General features: G+C 38.1%; 3 protein-coding genes across 5 annotated transcripts in view; 1 reads left to right on the top strand and 2 right to left on the bottom strand.

Annotated features, from left to right (window-relative positions):
* wdr59 (WD repeat domain 59) overlaps positions 1-960 on the top strand; it is a 29083-nt gene extending 28123 nt beyond the window's left edge. For all 3 annotated transcript variants that reach the window (XM_055230333.1, XM_033991728.2, XM_033991729.2), the window contains one exon: positions 1-960. This exon is cut by the window's left edge and continues 611 nt beyond it. The gene's annotated coding sequence lies outside the window, so the exon portion shown is untranslated.
* A 1908-nt stretch (positions 961-2868) lies between these two features.
* Positions 2869-8636, bottom strand: LOC129457436 (WD repeat-containing protein 88-like). Its single transcript, XM_055232556.1, has 11 exons — positions 8508-8636; positions 7848-7958; positions 7662-7750; positions 6663-6726; positions 6072-6210; positions 5540-5669; positions 4388-4572; positions 3755-3837; positions 3450-3518; positions 3283-3381; positions 2869-3000 (listed from the first exon to the last, which is right to left on the bottom strand). Exons 1-11 carry the CDS (start codon positions 8634-8636, stop codon positions 2869-2871), a joined length of 1230 nt encoding a protein of 409 aa, XP_055088531.1.
* Positions 8637-8891: 255 nt separating this feature from the next.
* gpatch1 (G patch domain containing 1) lies at positions 8892-20879 on the bottom strand. The gene is made up of 20 exons (XM_055230332.1): positions 20793-20879; positions 20079-20213; positions 19907-19992; positions 19290-19450; positions 18928-19025; positions 18653-18711; positions 18112-18351; positions 17792-17939; positions 17028-17107; positions 16720-16933; positions 15648-15977; positions 14595-14773; positions 14196-14323; positions 13881-13969; positions 12892-13127; positions 11717-12038; positions 11165-11236; positions 10163-10284; positions 9653-9780; positions 8892-8983 (listed from the first exon to the last, which is right to left on the bottom strand). The coding sequence occupies exons 1-20, from the start codon at positions 20863-20865 to the stop codon at positions 8950-8952; spliced, it is 2934 nt and encodes a 977-aa protein (XP_055086307.1). The 5' UTR covers positions 20866-20879; the 3' UTR covers positions 8892-8949.
* Positions 20880-21425: the final 546 nt, after the last annotated feature.

Below are 21425 nucleotides of genomic sequence, written 5' to 3'. Positions count from 1 at the left end.
GTGCTATTAAAACACCATATACAGTTTAGTCACAAAAAGTTGATTTAGTGTTTAGTTCGACTTTAATAAGGATTTATATTTGGTTGATTTTAAAAGTGCATTAATCATTTAAAAATGGGGAAAGGCCCTGTGGAGGTTTGAATTAAAAATGCTACTTCAAAAAGTGGTGACTTTATTCATTCATAAATATGTGACAGTAGAAAAGGTTTCAGAGGTAGTCATCTGAACACTTATTTTGAAATAAGCCATTTTCATTTTGATTGTAATAGTTTGAGATACTAGGCTTTATACTGCATTGATTTGTGTCACACCAGTACCATCAAATTGAAAATAGCTTCTGGATGGGAGCTGAAACATCTTTAAACCAACCAAAATCATTTTCTACCTTGGATCACTCCTGGATGACTGAGGGATCACACCGTCTCATTGTTCATTTGGGGATATTCAAGATTCATATTGCTGTAATATCTGAGGATTGATCAAGATGGATTGCTGAATTAAATTATTATGAGTTTTACAAGAAACAATTTTTAAAAGAAGTCTTCAAATGCAATAACTGCCATGGACACTTGAGACTTCTGACGCCAAGAATTCACATTACTTTGCTGCTCATCCACTGCACTGTCCAGATTATGTAAAACGGAAAGGTGAAAATGTGTGTTACGGCATGAGTAAAACTACTCAATAACACATTAACTGTATAGTAAATAACTTATATTTTAATATCCAAATGTTCTGTGTTTTGGAAAAGAGGATTATCAAGGATTGATCTAACTGCCTAATTTCTCTGATTTAAGTAATCTGAATGGTTTATTGAAGGGATTTTTGTGTTGATTTAAGTTGAGTGGCCTTAAAACTTGACTGTTTGAGACTTGAAGTACTTGAATGTACAATACACTTTGTGAATAAAGTATTAGTAGAGTAGTTGCACAAGCTACTTTACTACTTAATAATAACAAATGTTATGTTTGAATATGCTGTCTGCCTTTGTCATGGATGAAAACATGCTGCAACAATAAAAATATTTTAATGCCATGGAGATGTTATTGCTTTGCCTGGTATGTCCCACAATATGGCATTAAACTTGCATATATTTCATTTACTCTATTACAAGTGTTTTATTGCAAACATGCCTTGCCTTGAAAAACATGCATTCTCTCTTGCGTGGAGTCACTTGTAACTTTAATTTTTTTTCTTTCATTTTTTTTTTAAGTCTATTTTTTAAATTATTTTTACCTATTTATCTATTATCTTGTTTTATTGCACCATTTTACTGTACCATTTTCCTTCTGTTCTTTAACTGTGCGGTGCAATACTGGAATTTCCCCACTGTGGGACTAATAAAGGCATATCTTATCTTAATGCCATATTGTGGAAAATTATAGGCATTGGCAAAGCGATAGCATCTTAATGAAGACAAGCAAAAGTTACATAGAGCACTTCATTAAACAGTCTGTTTCAAAGGGTGCGTTCACACTTGTACATAGACCACATTAAAACTAAACTGGGTCTAAACACAACTGCACCCAGATGAAACTGGGCTCAAACCAGGACCAAATCATGTTAAATCAACTTTTTGGAGTGCTCTTTCATATTATTCTCTCATTAAAAACATGCCTGAGGACGTTTTAGATGTCATCCATGCATGTTTGAGTAATTTAGTCTCCCAGGCACTATTCGAACCCTCCTTACGGATCGCTGTAAAATTCTGTCCAATGGTCCGCCCACAAGCTTACGTCACCCATGCTCCCACACGACAATTCTCCATAAATATACACAAACATGGTACAAAATAATACACTACAGTTTCATAAACCTGAAACTTGTTAAAGATGTTAATACATTGTCTTCGGGGGAATTTTGAATTTTCAAAACAATAAAAGGTAACAGTGATCCAAATATGTTATGTGCTAGCAGTTAATACCCCATATAAGTGTAATACCCCCTGTTTAAGTGTGAATGCAACCTAAAATACAGTTTGTATGTCCTGATTTTGATACCAGGTCTAATGAGGTCTGGGGTGGTCTAGGTTGAGACAGGGTCCCTCACAGGGGCATGAAGGAAGGGGGCTGTTAGGGTCCTTTGCAGGGGCATTAGGGGAGAAGGTTCTCTCACTAAAGCATTAGGGGAGAGGCCTTCACAGGGGTATTAATGGAGGGAGCTGGTAGGGTCCTTCACACATAGGGGCATTAGTGGAGGGGGCTGGTAGGGTCCTTCACACACAGGGGCATTAGTGGAGGGGGCTGGTAGGGTCTCTCATAGGGGCATTATTGTAGGGGGCTGGTAGGGTCCTTCACTCACAGGGGCATTAGTGGAGGGAGCTGGTAGGGTCTCTCACAGGGGCATTAGTGGAGGGGGCTGGTAGGGTCCTTCACAAGGGTATTAATGGAGGGAGCTGGTAGGGTCCTTCACACATAGGGGCATTAGTGGAGGGGGCTGGTAGGGTCCTTCACACACAGGGGCATTAGTGGAGGGAGCTGGTAGGGTCTCTCACAGGGGCATTAGTGGAGGGGGCTGGTAGGGTCCTTCACAGGGGCATTAGTGGAGGGGGCTGGTAGGGTCCTTCACTCACAGGGGCATTATTGAAGGGGCTGGTAGGGTTCCTCACAGGGCCAGTAGTGAAAGGGGGCTGGTAGGGTCTCTCACAGGGGCATTAGTGGAGGGGGCTGGTAGGGTCCTTCACAGGGGCATTAGTGGAGGGGGCTGGTAGGGTCTCTCACAGAGGCATTACTGGAGGGGGCTGGTAGGGTCCTTCACTCACAGGGGCATTATTGAAGGGGCTGGTAGGGTTCCTCACAGGGCCAGTAGTGGAAGGGGGCTGGTAGGGTCTCTCACAGGAGCATTAGTGGAGGGGGCTGGTAGGGTCCTTCACAGGGGCATTAGTGGAGGGGGCTGGGGTTTGTATCTTGGAGGAGATTTGAGGCGACAGAAAACACATTTGGTGAGGAGCTCTGATGTCTGCAGTCTGGACACGGGGAATGGTTTACCACACTCTTCACACTGAAAGACAGATTTTTAATTTTTAGTTTTCAACTCATATAGTTGCTTTTTAAATTAATTAATTAATGTCATTTTTATAAAATAATCAAATAATTCAGGTTTGGATAAGAGCATCCTGGATATAAAGTATCAATATAGGTGGAAGCAGCACTAGTAATAGTAACTGATAGTAGTAGCAATAATTCTTTCGGATAAGTAAACAATTCTAGTAGTAGTATAAGTAGTAGTAGTAGTAGTGAATTATTTAGAGATGTGCTACTTAAGTACTGTAGTGCCAGTTACTTTGAGTATGTGAACTCCTATCCCTTGGGATTTCTTCTGTTCCATCACAGCCGGAATTTCATCAATGTTTTCAATATCCCACATCCGGATAGTGTGGTCCTGAAAGTATAACATTTAAGTATAGGAATTACATGATACACAGTGTTTACGTTAAAAACTGTAATTACCTTTGAGGCAGAGATAACCAGCTTCCTATCAGTACTAATGGACACATCTGTCACCCAATCACTGTGCCCCTAAAAAATTACATTTAGATGAGTAAAGTTATAATATAGAAATATAAAATGAGCTAACACAGACAGTGGGTTTAAATTGATAGTAAAAATCAAACTAGAATAATCACATAACCCAATAATAATTTGTTTGTCAGTTTGTCTTTTCCATGTTAATCTGATAACTTCAGAAATCAGATCATGATGAGATTTTTGGTGTGCATGAAAACATAGCTGATGATGAAGTAGTTAAAGTTTACCTTTAGGGACAGGCTCTGACTGAGAGAGGTCATGTCCCACAGAGACACAGTTTTATCAAATGAACCTGACACAAGGAGGGTACCTAAAGAGATACAACACAATTAGTATTATTAAAATCATGAATATAAACTAATAAAAACCCAATATTTTTTATGAGGTTTGTAGATCCAACAAGTACAGGACCAGGACTAAACCAGGACTAACCCCAGGCTAAACCAGGGCCAACCCAGGAACAAAGCAGGACTAGATCATGACTAAAGCAGGACTGGACCCTGACCAAACAACTAAACCAGGACTAAACCAGGACCAAACCAGGGCCAAACCAGGGTTAAACCAGGACTAGCCCCAGAACTTGCCCCAGGAGTAGCCCCAGGATTAAATCAGCCCCAACCCAGGAACATACCAGGACTAAATCATGACTTAACCAGGACTGAGTCAGGATTAAACAAGGACAAAACTAGGACTAAACCAAGACTAAACCAGGACAGACTCAGGCCTGATACAGGACTAAACCAGGACTAAACCAGGACTAAACCAGGACTAAACCAGGACTAAACCAGGACTAAACCAAAATCCACCATGTTTATAAAGCATTTGTTGTGTGCCAGTATAGTATCTTCCTTGAGTCTGACCATCATTGGAGAAGCGACAGGAGCTAACACTGCCCTCGTGTCCTCTCTGAAGAGACGTCCCGCCGTGGCTCCTGAAGCCCCCTGCCTGCAGGTCCCATAGCTTCAGGCTCTTGTCCCATGATGCACTGCACAGGAAGTGGCCATTTGATGTGAAGCAGCAGTCAGAGATGGCGTTGGAGTGGTTACTGGTGAAAGAAGAACAAAACAGTATGACACAATAAATACAACGTGAAAGACTTAAGAACTAAGAACAGGGTCTGGTGATGGTGCAGTCTTGACCATTCTGGGTTAAAGGGGCACTATGTAACTTTTCTGGTAGATGTTGTGCCACATGCTTGCCTCCACTGATAAATTTTTCCTTTGCCAAAAATGTTTCACAGTCTGACAAACCTATATATCTCTATGGGGACCAGCAGGTGACACCACAAGGCCAAGTTACAGGTCAGATCTGTGGAGAGTCAAGTCAGCTCCCAGTTGGAGTGCATGTTTTATAAGGTATGAAAAAAACATATGAGAAATAAATACAACAGTTATAATACACGCAGGACAGATGTGTTTAAAGAGGGTATTACCCTTAAATCAATTGCTAACACAGAACATGTATTACAATGTTACCTTTCATTGTTTTGAAAATGCTGTATTCACTGAAAACAATGTATTAACATGTTTTACTTTAATTTTTGACACTCTGACTCCCCTCTCCCTTTGCTCTCTGCTCTAAGTCACTCCTCCTTCAGAGCGCGGTCACAATACAAGCAGCTAATGAAACTACTGCACATTGCTTCAGGTTTGTGAAGGTGTTGTGTATCTTGCTTTCCTACTTCAGGCTTGTATTTCATGAGGGAACAATGTTATAATGTGGTAGAAAACTATATATATAAAAGCATAATATCCCCTTTAATCCCATACTGTGGAACATCAAAGGCAAAGCAATTACATCTCCATAGAGACAAGATGGTGTCAGATTCCCCACCTCAAAAGGAACACAGTGCATCTTAAAGACATGAATCCTGGGCCTCTTTCTCATACTTATCACTCCTCCCTCACCTGTTCATAGCTTTTGCACCCGTCACCTAGCTCAGTTGTTGATGACCTTTGCTCCTGTCACCTTGCTCACCTGTCGATGGCTTTTGCCCCTGTCACCTTGCTCACCTGTTGATGGACACTGTGGTCTTGTGGCTGTGCAGGTCCCACAGTTTGATGTAGCGGTCAGCAGAGACGCTGACGATACGTTTGCTCTCAGTGTCGAACCGGCAGCGAGTGATTGTGGTTTTATGATAACCTGGGAAAAGATACAGAAGCAGGACAAAAATAATGGACGTCTGAAGTTAGTCCCAGTTTCCTGATTAAAATCATATCATGTTCCACTTAACTTTTGTCTCCTCTCCAGAATGTATTTGTTTAGAAACTTTAAAGTCCCACCATGTAACTTTTTAGCCAAGCATACAATACAATTAACTACACTACAGATGTCAGTTTGGATGTTTTTATTGCACAGAAAACATGCATCCTTACTGTGAGTGGCTTGCATCTCCATAAACCTGACTCTTATTTGCCCTGGAGGAGGGCCTAGTCCTGCTTTTCTCCATAGTACCAGAAAATGATGTGAATGCAGTCTGATATTTTTTTCATGTGTATAGGATTATGAATGAATAACAATAGGTAGAGCTCATATTGGCCATACCATTAATGTGGTGCACTGTCTGACCACTGGCTGCGTCACTGATGTAAATGCCGTACTGAGGAACCACAGCACAAACTAGGAGTCTCCCATCCGGAGAGGAGGAGCAGGAAGTGAGCAGGCCGGGCTGACGACACTTCCACTGGGGATGAGGGAGAGAAACACAGTCATGCATTTAAATATGTCATGTATGGAGACGAAATGACCATGTAAATGACCGATTTGACACTGAAATTACTAGAAAAATTCACAATCCAGATGAAACAAAAATAAAATGACCTGGTTTATTATAGTTATTGACAAATACGCCTATATTTTGGGGATTAAAATTGTTGGCTTCATATCAAAATATCTGTGTACCTTTTAGTTGAACATTTGTGTTATTAGTATCATTTAGTATTACATTTTTATAATTTTATATATATATATATATATATATATATTATATATATATATATATATATATATATATATATATATATATATATATATATATATATATATTTATATATTTATTTATTTATTTATTTATTTATTTATTTATTTATTTATTCATTCCCTCAAAGGTACATTTGTGGAATAAGAGGCAGTTACCAGCATCTGTCCTGTCTCTATGTCCCAGGACACCATCTTCTTATCCCAGGAGACTGTTACCATCCTGACAAAGCAAAAGCACAAAAACACACGAGGAGTACATAAAACTTCGCATTCATATGATGACATCACAACTGGAGGACAGGTCAATTTAATCAGATTGTAGATTTGTTGACCTGATTTATGGTTAATATCTCTGTAATTTCTGGGCCTATTCACATTAAACAAAACAAATCAACCAGGGCAGCAGTGTCACCAAGTATATGACGTGAATGAAAAATGAGTGAGTGTCTGAATTACTATGTAAGACTACTTAATTTGAGTCTGATAATATTTGCATGTAATATTTAAATGCTTTGGCAATACTTTACAAAGATGTGTGGATCTGGAACCATATTGTGTCCACTCATATTTAGATAGGAGTGACTGACAAGAAGATTACCCAATCAGATTGAAGCAACATTCATTTGTGTCAAAACAAACATATCGGCTTGCTAGAATAAAAGTACCACAGAGGACTGAGAAACAGCACAGACGTCTGCAGAATCAACACAAGCTCGAGTGCCAGACATTTAGTTATGAGAGTGCTAAGATGTTCAATGTGGGTACTCACTTAACATGTTCATGCAGCCTACTCCCCCACCTCCTACTATGTTTGAGTCAATATTTTAAACAAGTTTAAATGTAGTTAGCTCCTGTAATGAATTATAAAATTTGGACCATGAAAGTGGGGCAATAATCTTTTGGGGAGTTAGGGGGGGTGCATTGACCATTATAGGGGAGGCTAGTGCCCCCTCAAGCTCCCCCTGGTACCACCCCTGAAAAGAAGCACTAACCTCTTATTTATTTCAGGTAAAGTTTAATTCATTTTCTTAGGTTAGGACGGATGTTTGTCATGCTCTATGGTCTGGTTCCAGACCTTTCTGGTCTGTAAAACAGACTGATCAGGCACCAGTTAATGTAAAGTAAACATAATTCATTCAGTTGAAACTCACCAACCTGTTAGTGTCTGGGATCATGGCACACTCTATTATGGTTCTATCATGGCCTCCACTGAAAACTCGGACGGGTCGACAGCTCTTTACCTCCTGTGAAAGCATCATTATAATAGTCATCGTCAATGTGCTACAGTTATTCTTTCATTCATGTTTTGATAATAAAAATCAGGAGTTCTGAGGTCAGTACCCAGAGGCGAGCGGTGCAGTCGGAGGAGCAGCTCACAAAGAATGTGTCGCTGACGCAGAAGCGTGCGGCTGTGATTGTGTCTGTGTGAGCTCTCAAAGTCTTCACTGGAACCTCAATGAAAACAAATACATGTTACACAAAACGCAAAATATAGAATGACAATATTAGGATTATTTGCTTTAAAGTGTACTATGTAGCTTCCCAAGACGGGGGTCCATCACCTGCTCTGCTGTACTGAGACATTATTACTAGGTCTGGGGAGATAGACAAGTTCAAGAGACGAGAGAAGAGTGGGTCCACTCCAAGACTACGAGAAATTTGTGTTGTTTTTAACAATATATCAATTGTGTGACTCAGTTCAAAATTTTGGCCTAACCTTTTTTATGCATTACATTATTTATGATTTTCGCTGTCATTGTAGCAATGCTTTTTGGGCTGTAGCTTCTCAACAGGTGTAACTCGCCAGCGCTTGACGCCTTTTTGTCCTGTCCAAATGTAAACACATGGAGAAACTGGTGGCTGCTGCCAGTTTCTTATGATATGATGCACTTTTAACTAAATGAGCGTTCACTGAAACCAGTCATTATGGTCCAGTGGCAATGCTGCAATACCAGAAAAACTACTACAAGGTAGTAAGTGTTAGCGTAAGCGTAACAGTACAGCCGAGGCTGTGAGTCTAATAATGCGATGAGCCTGGATGGAGGACGTGGACAGGTCGTGTTTGTACCGGTGTCCCGTAGCTCCACTCCGGTGCTTCATGTAAAAGTTCCGCTCCTTCTTCCGTGTCATGTCTGTCCGCTTTTGGGTCGTCTACAGACATTTACTCAATAACTGAGCTTTATGAGACTAAATACCACAACAACGTTTACACGTGCTAGCATAACAAGCTAGTTAACCTCAAGTGTTCCGTTAAGATCCCGGTTACCATAGCAACAGAGTCTGGGTCACCTGACATGTTTGACGGGGTCCCTAGCTGTGATAAATACAGGCCTGTTTTTAAGCAAATTAATAATGATAAATAAGTCAACAACACCAGCTCATGTATTGTACAATATATAGAATTTATTGTTTACAACAGCACTTGCAATTGTGACAAGAGTCCTCACAGAGGACACTGAGCACGGACAGTCTTCAGCCTGAAACAAGAGAAAGACAAAGTTATGCCACAAACAACTTCATAAGAGAAATGGATCCATAAACAGTGTAGTTGAATTTTACCATAGCAAACAACTGGTTTAAATTTTTTAAATTTTTTACTTTTCTACTTTATTTTTGATGTTGAAAAATGGCAATGTGCCATGTTTAAAGCCTATAAGCATGAACCTGGTGTTTTTTTTTAATAATTGCAAGAAAGAACAGAGCTGTGGGTGGATATAGGGGATCGGTAAAAACTGAATTTTTTAACATGAATGCAGAGCAATCTAAATCAAACATGCACAAATCAATCAAAATAAAACTTTGAGGAAGATAATGGTGAGTGAACATTGTTATAACATAGTTCAAACTTTATAAAAGAAAATGTGCATAATATGTCCACTTTAAAGGTGTACTATGTGACTCTTCTGCTTGTCTTCATGAAGATTTGATTTCTTGGCCTTGAATGTTCCACAGTATGGTATTAAACAGTAAACTTATCTATCTCCATGGAGTCTACCAACCAGTAAATTAACAGTTGCAAGAAGTACATTTAATGCCAAACATGTGCTGTACATGTGACAATAATTGCAGACCCCATATCAGGAAAAGTTACATAGTACACCTTTAAACTATCTAAAGTAAAAACAAAACCATATTTAAACCCTGACCTCCTGAGCAGCTCCTCTGTTGACACATCACTGGTGGTGTGTTCAGTCTCTGTGTCGCTGTCTGAGCTGCTCTCCTCTCTCTTCTTCTTCTGTTTTCCTTTGTGCTTATGTTTCTTATGCTTCTTCTTCTACACAAACAGAAATTCATATTGTTAGGTCAGACAGCAGCTTATACAGGCTTGATTTTCAGGCATCAAGACCAAACTAAACAAAAATGATTGTCTTAAATCAGTGCTATTCAACAAAATGTTTCTGAAGGTCAGATTTTTTGGAGGCCTCTAGGGTGCACAAAATGCCACCACACAATTTGAGATGGCACAAAATATCCCTGGCACTAGATTTGTTTTAATGATGACAATATAACGACAACAGCTAAATAAGATTTTTTGTGAAAATTAAATATAAAAGGCTTTACCTACATTGCTCTGCAAAACTGCTAAAGCTTTACTGAACGAACATGGTATTAAAAAAAATGATACAAATATGGTTCTTTGTATCCTGAATGTTTACCTTCTTCTCCTTCTTGTGCTTGTGGTCTTTTTTATTCTTGTGTTTCTTGTCTTTGGACTTTCTGTGTTTTTCATCTGAACTGGGAGACGGTGATCTGGCCCGAAGATCTCTGCTGCTGCTCTCTAAATGAAGGCAATACAATTTTATTAAATAAAGTTAAATTATTTCATTCATTTTTTTAAACAAATCAGTAGTTACATTAACCATTTAACTTTGGTAGTAGGGGGGTCCACTATCTGCTCATCTACAGGAGATTTTTTGACTGGAATCATCCACAGAAGGGCATTAATCCTATCCTTTTTACTTTTTTTTATACACATGCTCGCCTCAGTGAATATAGTTAAGTTTAATGCCATATTGTTTTTCACATTCTAAGCAAAGCAATAACATTTCCATGGAAGCAAGCAGGTGGCTCATGCCAAACTGATGTGTGTCACTCTGAATTGAAACACAAAACGTCAACGTTTTTTTGAATGTGATTTGTGAAAATATTAACAAGGGAAACAGATAAAAAAACTTTTGTTACATCCAGTTGAGAGAAAAGCAGACATCTTCCCTGTTCCACAAAAGCTCAAAGCTCTGACCTGCTGCAGGTTCTTAACAGTCTGTACTGACGCTAAAATCGGCTGAAGGTCAGCCGAAGGTCGTCTGTCAGCATCACCATGTTTGTTTTGGTTCGTTTGGGCGCTTCACCTTTGGCTTATGCACAAACTTCAATGCTGCTCTGTGATTGGTCCACCTTCCTGATTATCCTTACAGCGGGGCCATGCCAAGATGGAGTATCATGAGTTTGTGAACTCAACAAATAATGGCAAGAATCTGTCTGCAGTTCAAGATTAGGTGGCAGACCCTCCACCAGAAATGAAACACACAATGCAACTTTAAAGAACTAAATATTTAGTTATAATACTAAAATGTATCAACAGTTACGCTTTAATGACTGTTTAATTACTGTTTGATAAAGAGCTTGGTATCAACTAAATGAACAATGAACAAACTCACTCAGTGCAAAAGATGGCGGCGGCAGCTTAGGTCCAAACCACTCTTGTTCTTCTGTTTGTGATGTAGAGGGTGCTATACAAATAAAAGAAAAATAATGGTAGAATCAGGTCACTTTGTTTAAAATTGATAAAAGGCTGTGTATTAAAAGCTGCAATATGTACTTTTAAGATATTTTATCTTCTGTTATTTTTTTTTACCTGGAATGTTCCATAGTATTAAACATATCAGCCTTGCATTGATTGAATTACAGGTGTTTTTATTGTTCAAAAATACCTTGAAAAACATGTTCTGGTGGCTTCACCTTCTTCTCTCCATGGAGATGGATAATTCTAATGCCTTATTGTAAATCATTCCAATCCCGAGATAGCAATAACATCTCCATGGAGACAAACCAGTGGCGGACCCTCCACCAGAAAAGTTACATAATGCACCTTTAAAAATCAGCCAAAATGCCATTATAATGAGTTTGGAATTCAACTAGACCCTGAAATAGAATTGTGGCGTCAAAACTTTACAACTCACTACATATAGCTATATTGCTTTTATTTTTACCAGTGTTCTGCTTGGTCGACGTGGCAGCTGTGGCCATGGCTACAGACGATGTGGTTGTTACAGAGAGTGTTGTCGTGGTGACCGCAGTATTAATATTAAATAGAATGTGCGTCACATGTCCCTGCTCCTCCTTCTGCTCCTTCTTCTGCTCCTCCTTTTCCTCCTCAGACTCAGATGAAGATTTCTCCTCAGAAGAACTGGAGAAAATGGCTTTGAACACATCCATTGGAGGTCGAGTCTCCTCTGTCTCCGAGTCTGAGTCCGAGTCTGAATCAGAATCACTGCTGTCCTCTTTACTGTCTTTATTTAACGTCTCTTTAGTCTGTGAGGAAAAAGACACAAATGTAGTAGGTTTGTCAAAAGTACAGAAAAATCAGACACTAATCAAGACTAAAACTAATATCAAAACTAGATACTCATTTGAGCAGGTATCGACACTAAAAAAGTCTCACTTACAAAACAGAAATGAACCTTTCCTGAATAGCTTTAGAATGATCTTGAGCTGTATCAGAACAAGTATAAGACCATATAGACTAGTAGATGCCCATGGACCACTATGGAACCTACCTGGACCAATGAGGGATTACACAGCTATAAGCCCACATGAGACTATAAAAGAAAGTAGTACCATTTAATGTTGAAAATCACATTCTATTGTCTAAAAAAATAGTTTTCAAAATAGGTTGACAGAGTTTGAAATTTTAGAATCTTGACAACACTAAAATGTGGTCATTTTTTGAGTTTTGAGTTTTAGGCTGAATATCTTTCTAAACAAATGACTATTTTAGTAACTGACAAGTCAGTGATTATATTTTCATTAGTCAACAGGTAATTTCTAACATCAGATTCACGCTGCTGATGACGTCTTGAAAAATACTTACAAAAGTATGTTATATGTTATTTTGATTATAGAGAGTAAGATTATAAAAAAAAATTACACTAGTTTATGACCATTTTGATTTTTCATGATGAATACAACTGACTGTTACAGCACAAACGTAAATAACTTTGCAGATCAAAGCCAACTGATTAAAATTAGAATTGCGAAATTGGTATAAAAATGTTTAAAATTGTTATCCCTGCATAATCACACAGAATAAGTATTAAAAAGTATTAAAACACAAGCAGCAACAGTCCTGCCTCTGTTCTGAAAACAGATTTGAAACAACATTCACCTCTGTCCTTATATCCGATTGTTGATCTTTAGAGTCCGGAGCAGGTAAAGCTGGGGTGTCTGTCCTGGTCTGGTCCTTGGTCCTGGTCTGGTCCATGGTCCCAGTCTGGTCTGGTCCTATCTCAGAACTCTGGTCTCGTGCAGCACTCAGCATTTCACTTAGAGCATCACTGTCTTTCATTTCCTGTGACACGTCCCATCGAGACTTCTTCACCTCCGGAGCTTTTGGAGGAGGAACTGAGCAGAGGAACAATAATGAGTCAAAAATATACAACAGAAAATATTGTCCCCTTTTAATGAAGCATTATTTGTATTAGTTTTGGCTTTTAAACATTATCTTGAGTACTTTTGCATTTCATGTTATAGAAGTTAAAATAATTAATAAGAATAAAGACATTTTTCAGCTTGTAATCTGGTGTAGCGTTCCATCTACTGGCAGCAGAGTCCATTGCACAGGGGAAAAAATAAATTACCGGTATCTGATGAAGGAATGTGCCTCAACATGTTAATATAAACATGCAGTAGAAATAAAAACCATTTGATAGCAGCTATGCTTAGAATGAGTCTGGGGATGATTTATGGACTTAAAAACTGCACGGGAATTCTATCTGTAAAACCCTCACATGGTTAAAACAATTTTGCATAATGTGTCCTTTAATTCTGTATTTTTGTTTAATCACATTGAAGTTTGAGTATGATATTTGTGAAGTTATGTCATCAGCAAACATTATTGAGACACATAACATAAGCCTTTTCTGCAGAGCAATAAAATAACAATAAGGCTGCTGTGGCAGGGGTCCTTATTTACCCTGTCAGAATTGCAACCATCTATATCTAGGATGAATTACAAATACCGTATAGTTCATTGAATAACAAATGCATACAACAAAAATCTTAAATGAGAAACAATTATTGTTAAAATCTAAATTAATTTAAAAAAGAAATTAAGTAATGACAACAACAAAAAAAGTAATTAAAAAAAAAGATTACCTGAAGTCTCTCTGCTCTCAGGGACAGTCAGGAAGTTGAACACTGAAAATTTGTCCCGTTTCACTTTGGGCAGACCCACCAGACTCGACCTGTGATCAATCAGATACAGTTATACAAAATAAATACAGAATTATTCATATTCTAGGGGAAAAAAAGGAATTACATATTTTTCCCAAATCCTAAATCCAACTTTAGACTAAAAACATTACACTGAAGGTAAACATACATTTTATGAATAATATAAATTTACAGTATGAACAATTTTGGGCTTGAATGTAAACATGCTATGCTATAAACTTATAAATCCAGTCTTACCCTGGATAAGGGTCGGGGACATTGAAGCGTTTACACAAAAGCTTGTCTGGATGCCACTCAAACGTTTCTCTGGTGAGTTTTCCAAACATCTTCATCTTCACTGCTGCCTGTTTGTCGTCCAAGTCTCCCTGGAACAGAGAATTAGTTCATAAGAGTTGGTAATAAGATTTTACGCAGCTAAATACCTTAATGATGATGAATGTATTTATCAGTAGGGACCTTGTATCTTATCAAGGTTATTCCACTTTTTATATAATTTTATGCTCATTTATTTATGGACATTTTGCACCCCAGTAATTCTGATGTTAGAGCCAGAGTTCTATGCTAAAATTTATCTGTATTAAATGCCAATATTGCTGGATTAAATAAATTGAACATTTATAACTTGTTTGATGTTACCTCTTCGTCCCTGTTGACCTCCACAGTGTCGTCATCGTCTTGTTGTTTGCCCCTTGTGAACCTGGAGGAGAGGAAGGAGGAGGAGGGCCGATACAAGATGGACGCCCGAACAAACTCCTCACGCTCCCGACTCCTCTCCCACTCTGTCATCTGAGGGTCCAGGCTATGCTCCAGGGCATCTGACAAAAAGGGACACAAGGATGTTTAACCTCCTAAGACTTGAGCTCTTTACATTATGTAGTTTCTGAGAAAACAAAATAATTTTGATAAAACATTTGAATAATGATTTGCAAAAACTATTTATTTAAGTGCCTGAACACAGCAACACTGAGTGTAAAAACAAAATGAGAAATATCAATTGTGCCTCTTGGAACAATGTGGCTCATGTGAAGTGCTGCTAACAGGTGCAGGAAGACATGTGCCTTCACAAAAAAAGAAAAAATAAATATTCTGAACATTCTAAACTCTTAAAAATATTCTAAATTTTATATATGTTGCTGTTCTTGTATGCTGTTCTTCTTCTTCTAATAATTTCCATTGTGGCCTCCACATATGTGTATGCCAGGTCCTAGGAGGTTAAAGCTTTATGCACTGGTTAAACTCACTAACGTCTTGAAAAAGCATGTTTTTTTCAAAATTATTCCTGTTTATTGACAATTTCTATATTTCATACATTCAAAATGTGCCATGTTTTTCTTTGAAAAAGGAATCAAGCTGTGACTTGCTATAACTACTTTGTGATGCTTGTACTACTTTTGGACACCTCAGAAGTATATTTGAATAATTTCTGTGTACTTAGAAATTGGCACATGGCAAAAGGCTCAAGCCATTTGCAAATCAAATAAATCTGAACATGTCTGGTGAATCTAAAAACAGAGCAGCACCTTTGTATTATTACAAGATGGCGTAAAGAAGATTGAGGTTGTAAGAAGGATATCCTAAATAAAGTAAAACTCCATGTTTGTTTTACAGGTATTATTACTACATTGTAGATCTAACAATAATTCCTACAAAAAAGTCACCAATGACCTTCATGTTTAGCTGGTGTATTACCTTTGTCTCCCTGTCTGAGGCGGTTCAGGTACTGCTCGTATCTCTCTTGTTTCTCTAGGTTCTTCTCAAATGGTTTAAAAGTTTGTGTTGTGGTTTGTCCTTTCCACGCCGACAGAGCTTCCTGCTGCTGCTCCTGGCTAATACTAGGTTGAGGCGTAACATTTGGTGCAGGCTTTGATGAAGACGTAGGAGGAAAAGGAGAGGGCCGCAGTGCACTCTGGGAATTAGAGTCTTTGGTGGGCTGTGTCTGGAGGCTGCTTTTGGACTTCCTGATGTGTTTGAGACGCTCTCTGTCCGCAGGCTTCAGTAAGTCCAGCACTGAACTGGGACCTGAAACAATATGAGATCTATGTAACTGGTAAACACTGCTAGTATTACAGTAATGTACAATCTATTAATGCCACTTAAACTAGGAGATATTAATTGTATGTCATATAATTAATAATGCAATAATGCTGTGTAGGGCATTAAGATTAACAGCATTCAAATCGGATATATATCCTGACTGAAATACCGTGTCTCCATGGGGGCTTATTAATGTTATATATATAAACCTTTTTGTTCAGATGTCTAGTATTATGTTCTGAAATGCTCCCTTGTCACAGTTACATATTCATTCAGGCAAAAGGGCAAAAAAGTGAGGTGCCAAGGACTTTGCTATGAGTGGAGTGCAATATTCTGTTGTTTGGCCCTTTTGTGACCTCAGTTCTTTGGGACAACAGGCGGACATTAGTCTTTGGCTCTAATCCGGTGTGTTTACATTCATGTTGTATCATGTCTGTCCATTAACATGCACTGTCCCAGTCAAATACATAAAATAAAAACAACAACCATATTCCTTGCCCATACCAGATGACTGTGTGCTCACATTTGCACAATCACCACATCAAAATTGAAATAAACTGGGACTAAACCTAGAACTAACCCTAGACTAGACCAGGACTTAACCAGGACTAGAACAGGACCACACCAAGTCTACATTAGGACTCAAACAGGGCCCAAACCAGGATTGTGATCACACAATGGAGAATGGAATGGAGAAATTACTAACTCAGGTGGTTCAAAGTCTTACCTTGCAGAGCCTCCTCTCCGATCAGGACCCTCCTCTGCCCAGAGTCCAGCTGATGGCGTCCGGTTTGGGGCTCGTCTTTGTCCATGTGCCCCCTGGAGGTCTTCAGAGCCTGGGCCAGAGCTGGACTGACCCCCGTCACGTGAGACACAAAAGTCCCGGGATTAAACCTACGCACAGGCCGGTAGTCTCTGGGCAGTCTGGGCGGAGGGAAAATCTAACAAACATACAGTGTACATTACATACATACACGGAATGACTTCAACCAGAGAGACAGCATTTTTGGATATTATCATTATAATAGTACTTACAGTTTTCAAAGCTTCGGATTTTTGGGCCAAAGTGAAGCCCTCTAAGATTTTACCGATGTAGGAGGCGTCTTTGTTTGAATCTGGAAAAAGAAAATGTAGACAGTAGTTAACGATTTACATTTTACCGGCCATAACTGAACTGGCAAAGTCATTTTTTGGCCAAATTATTTTTATCATAATGTTTACATTTTATTTTATTTATTTTCTTGCACTCAAGGTTGCAATAAGCATGTACAAGTCTGTAAGTGTCATTGGTTCCTTCCTCAAGCAATCAGAAGGGTTTTTATAACTAAAAACAATGCTAACTAATATCCATAACGTGGTTGTTTTAAGTCCAAAAGCCACTTTTAAAATACAAGATTCTTCGAAGTGTGTTAATAACTTTGTGGTTTATAAAGTTTCAGAAAAAGATTTTAAATAAAATTATAGCTCTCATGACCATTAGTTACCACAGAGCTGATTAACCCTGAGTAAGCTTTCAAACTTTTTTTTTTCATTGATGAGAAAAATGAATGAGAAATTTGCGTCCAGAACCAAGGAATCAGATCCCCCTTCCCTAGTTTCTATTTTCCCAAATACCTTGAAAAATTTCATGGGATAGTGGGCCAATAGGCTAGTGAGCTTTTTAAAATTTGTCTTTAATTTAATGTATTTAAAATATGATGTTAAAATATTGATCTGAAAATAATGTTTTGTAATATTTCAACCCAGTTCTCCAGTACCATATGCATTTTGCATACAGAGCAGCTCTGGTCTGTCCTCACCCTTCTTCTTGGTGTATTCCTGAGGAGCAGTCCATCCAAACAGTCCATCTGTGGGCTCCTCATCCTTGATCTCTGTGTCATATTTGGACATGGAGTCTCTGTGATAAATGTCCTCGTCCTCATCCTCCAGTGCCCCCACACCAAACCCCTGAAGCACAACCAAAGGGAGGCCACAATGGAAAATTTTATATTAGAATTATTTTTACAATACTATAGGGACTTACAACTTAATTTACTTTCAGTGAAGGTGATTACATATTTGACATATATTCAAATTTAGGGTAGTGTAAATCTAGGTTTGTAGAGTAGAAATCCCCCACCTGTCCAACCACTCCTCTGCGTCTGCTCTGCTTCTGTTTCCCTCCGAACAGTTTCCCTTTTGAGTCGAACTGTGGGTCGAACAGGTTTATGTGCTCAGAGGCCTGTCCCAGAGCCAGACCCGGATCCAGACCGCGGTACCCCAGACCCTGCAGCCCTAAACGGGGAGTGAAGTCCACTGGAGTCACGTCTTTGGGTGCAAATGTCACATTCTCTGGAGCAAACTCATCATCATTCTCCTCCTGAATGGCAAAAAGTTTATAGAGAAATGTAAACTTGCCAAAAAAGGAATGTTTATCCAAATCAAAATAGTAAAAGCCAAAAGTAAAATCTGTCAACTGGACAGTACTTTTGGCTTTTACTATGGATTAGACCTGGAGGACTGAGGGATTACAACGACCAAATCAAAGGTTATTAATAAAAGGTACCTTGAAATGTAATTATGTAACGAGTTAATGTTATAGAAAAAAATACTGAATTGTGATTGTAAACAGGAAAAACTGAGCAATAATTGATGGATGTGTACTGAGAGACTTCACTCACATCAGAGCCCTCAGAGCCGGAGGGGGGGAGTGCACATCCGTAGACCCCGACACCTTCTCCTGTTAAAATGAAAATGCCCATTACAATTAGTATATGTTTTTGCTTGTTTGTTTAATTAACATTTTCAAATTCTAAAACCTGTTTGTCACCATGGAGATTAAGAGGTGTGCCATTAATGGCACAATGTGGAACACTCCAGGGAAAGCAATAACATCTACATGGAGACAAGCAGGTTTCCGTTTTAGTTTTTGACGTCTTTAACATGAATTTATTACCTGTCTTTTGTTTCTTTGGCTTCCTCTTCACTCGAGGCCCAACTCCCTGGCCCTCTCTCCAGCCCATCTTCTTCAGCAGCTCCACACCGATGGACGACCTGAGAAATGTAAGAAAATTACTTGTGTACCGCTAAAACTACAGTATTACATTTGCATAATAAATTGGACCATGTTGTATACCAGAAACCCTCAGTAAATTTCAATATTGTTTAATCATATGATTTATGATTTATGCATTGCTGTTGTGAAATCTGTTTTGTACAGGGATTTGCAAATAGATTAGATTAGACTAAACAACTACAGGTGTGGCCTCAGTTGCAGTTTGTCCTGTTCTTAAATACACATTGTATAAACTGCATTACTGCGCAGGTGCGATGATATCCTCCAGCAGAGTGTCTCCGGGGATCAGGGAGGACTGAGCATTCACGGCTCGAGCTTTTTCTGTGGCCAGGTCTCTGTGTCCTGACTGGAACTCTGCACTGCGAGTGATCTCTCTGGGGGCAATGCCATGCTCTCCAAAGTCCTGTCATGAAACAAGACAACCATAATTAATAGTAGCGATGAAAAATATTGGAAAAATGTCTATTGATGTTTCTGACAAATTTTGTCATTTAATTTGAAAGTACACATTTTAAACATATGTAATATTATTAACATTTGAGAGAAAAATGAAATATAACCTGCTTAACTAATTGCACATTGCAAAACATGTTAGTGTAAAGAGGTAATTAGGTTTTATACACAAGAGGAGACAGGATCTTTACAATGGACACTAGTTGGCAGCTTTTGTGCTTTACAATCTTTTTTTTACAGGGATTAATCTTGCATGTTAGTATCATGCACAATAATTTGATTTTATGCAATAAACAAGTGATTATATTGTTTTATATTTATAGGACAAAATGTAAGAAACCAACTTAAAAAGTAAATTATAGTCTGAGAAAAAAAAAAATGTTTGAGAGGCATTCATCAATATTACCTCCTCGTCCATGAAATCCTCTGGTCTGGCTTGCTGCTGTTCGGCTTTGCTTTGCCGTGAAGACTTGAATGTGGAAGGAGTCCATCCTGTTATCAAGACAAATATATAGTAAAAGAAAGTTAAAGTTAAAATAACAAGTAGACTGCACGAGTGATATGAGAAGTTTACTGACCTTCTTTGGAGCCGACAGTGTTAAAATATCCGGCAGAAAACCCTCCAGTGAACGCCCCATGGAACCTCTGGTATCGGCCCTTCTCATCTCTCACTGTCTGTTCATATATGGGCACTGGCTTCTTCAGAGGCTCATCTGTAACAACAAAACACACAGTAGTAACTTGAGGATGGGGCAAATACATACATAACATATCGTATATTTTGATGCCAAAGATGTCCAAAGATTTAGTCTGCTAAACATATAATGTCAGTATTAATGGGTAGGATTAAATGCTTATCAAAATTGGTACTAGGAAGTTTTCAATTATTTTTCTAATATATGAGAAAGTCTAATGGCATTTAATTAGGCCAAGATATGTAAAGGTATCTTATAAATAGAAGCTTAATTATTAATTACAAATTAGACATAGGTTACCCAGACTAAGTTTATTTTTATGCACAATTCTTCAGAAAAGGAGTATATTGGACTATTGGACTAGACACAGGTCTTTAGCATTCAATTATCATGCATGAACTACAGGTATGATTAAAGCATAAACGCAATGTCAACATTAAGGGGGCATGTTTTTTTTTTTAACTTTAGCATTCTGGCTAACTTGCTATATCAACCCATAAATCGGGATGTTTTTACTGTGTTTAATCCAAGTATAAGAAGAAATGCTTTTTGACATTGCATTTATGCTTGATAAAATAAAGTTAGTTCGTTATTTACCCTCTTCTAAAGGCTCTAAAGCGGTCCCATACGATACAAAATCATCCTTTTCGTTATTACTGTCCGCCGCCATGTTTTCTACAATTACGGCAGCCGCGGAGGGACAAAGTAGTTAAGCAAAACCATCCAGACAAAAATGAAAAATTACTGGCATCTTGTGGTGAAATGTCTAGATGCAATGACCAAATTCAGTATTAATTAAAAATTGAAATTTATTTGTTTATTTCTCTCTCTCTCTCTCTCTCTCTCTCTCTCTCTCTCTCTCTCTCTCTCTCTCTCTCTCTATATATATATATATATATATATATATATATATATATAGAGAGAGAGAGAGAGAGAGAGAGAGAGAGAAATATATATATTATATATATATATATATATATATATATATATATATATATATATATATATATATATATATATATATATATATATATATATATATATATATATATATATATATATATATAGACAAATAAACAAATAAATTTCAATTTTTAATTAATACTGAATTTGGTCATTGGTATGTTGTTTTACCTTATATTTTTTGTTTTACCTTAATGTTATATAGCCGATTGTAGCGGAAAGTGAAAAGTGTTATCTCTCCAGATACTCAAATACTATAGGGTTAAA

The sequence above is a fragment of the Periophthalmus magnuspinnatus genome, chromosome 3 (genome assembly GCF_009829125.3).
Source record: "Periophthalmus magnuspinnatus isolate fPerMag1 chromosome 3, fPerMag1.2.pri, whole genome shotgun sequence".
NCBI lineage: Eukaryota > Metazoa > Chordata > Actinopteri > Gobiiformes > Gobiidae > Periophthalmus > Periophthalmus magnuspinnatus.
This window is presented reverse-complemented; position numbering and strand designations above follow the sequence as displayed.

Coding starts and splice junctions, on each gene's coding strand:
- LOC129457436 (XM_055232556.1), bottom strand. CDS start 8,636: ATGACACGGAAGAAGGAGCGGAACTTTTACATGAAGCACCGGAGTGGA. Junction 6,211..6,662: donor TAGAGACAGGACAGATGCTG/GTAACTGCCTCT, acceptor CCTCATCCCCAG/TGGAAGTGTCGTCAGCCCGG. Junction 3,001..3,282: donor TAGGAGTTCACATACTCAAA/GTAACTGGCACT, acceptor TCTGTCTTTCAG/TGTGAAGAGTGTGGTAAACC.
- gpatch1 (XM_055230332.1), bottom strand. CDS start 20,865: ATGGCGGCGGACAGTAATAACGAAAAGGATGATTTTGTATCGTATGGG. Junction 18,352..18,652: donor CCGGCTCTGAGGGCTCTGAT/GTGAGTGAAGTC, acceptor TTTGCCATTCAG/GAGGAGAATGATGATGAGTT. Junction 16,934..17,027: donor AATCCGAAGCTTTGAAAACT/GTAAGTACTATT, acceptor TATGTTTGTTAG/ATTTTCCCTCCGCCCAGACT.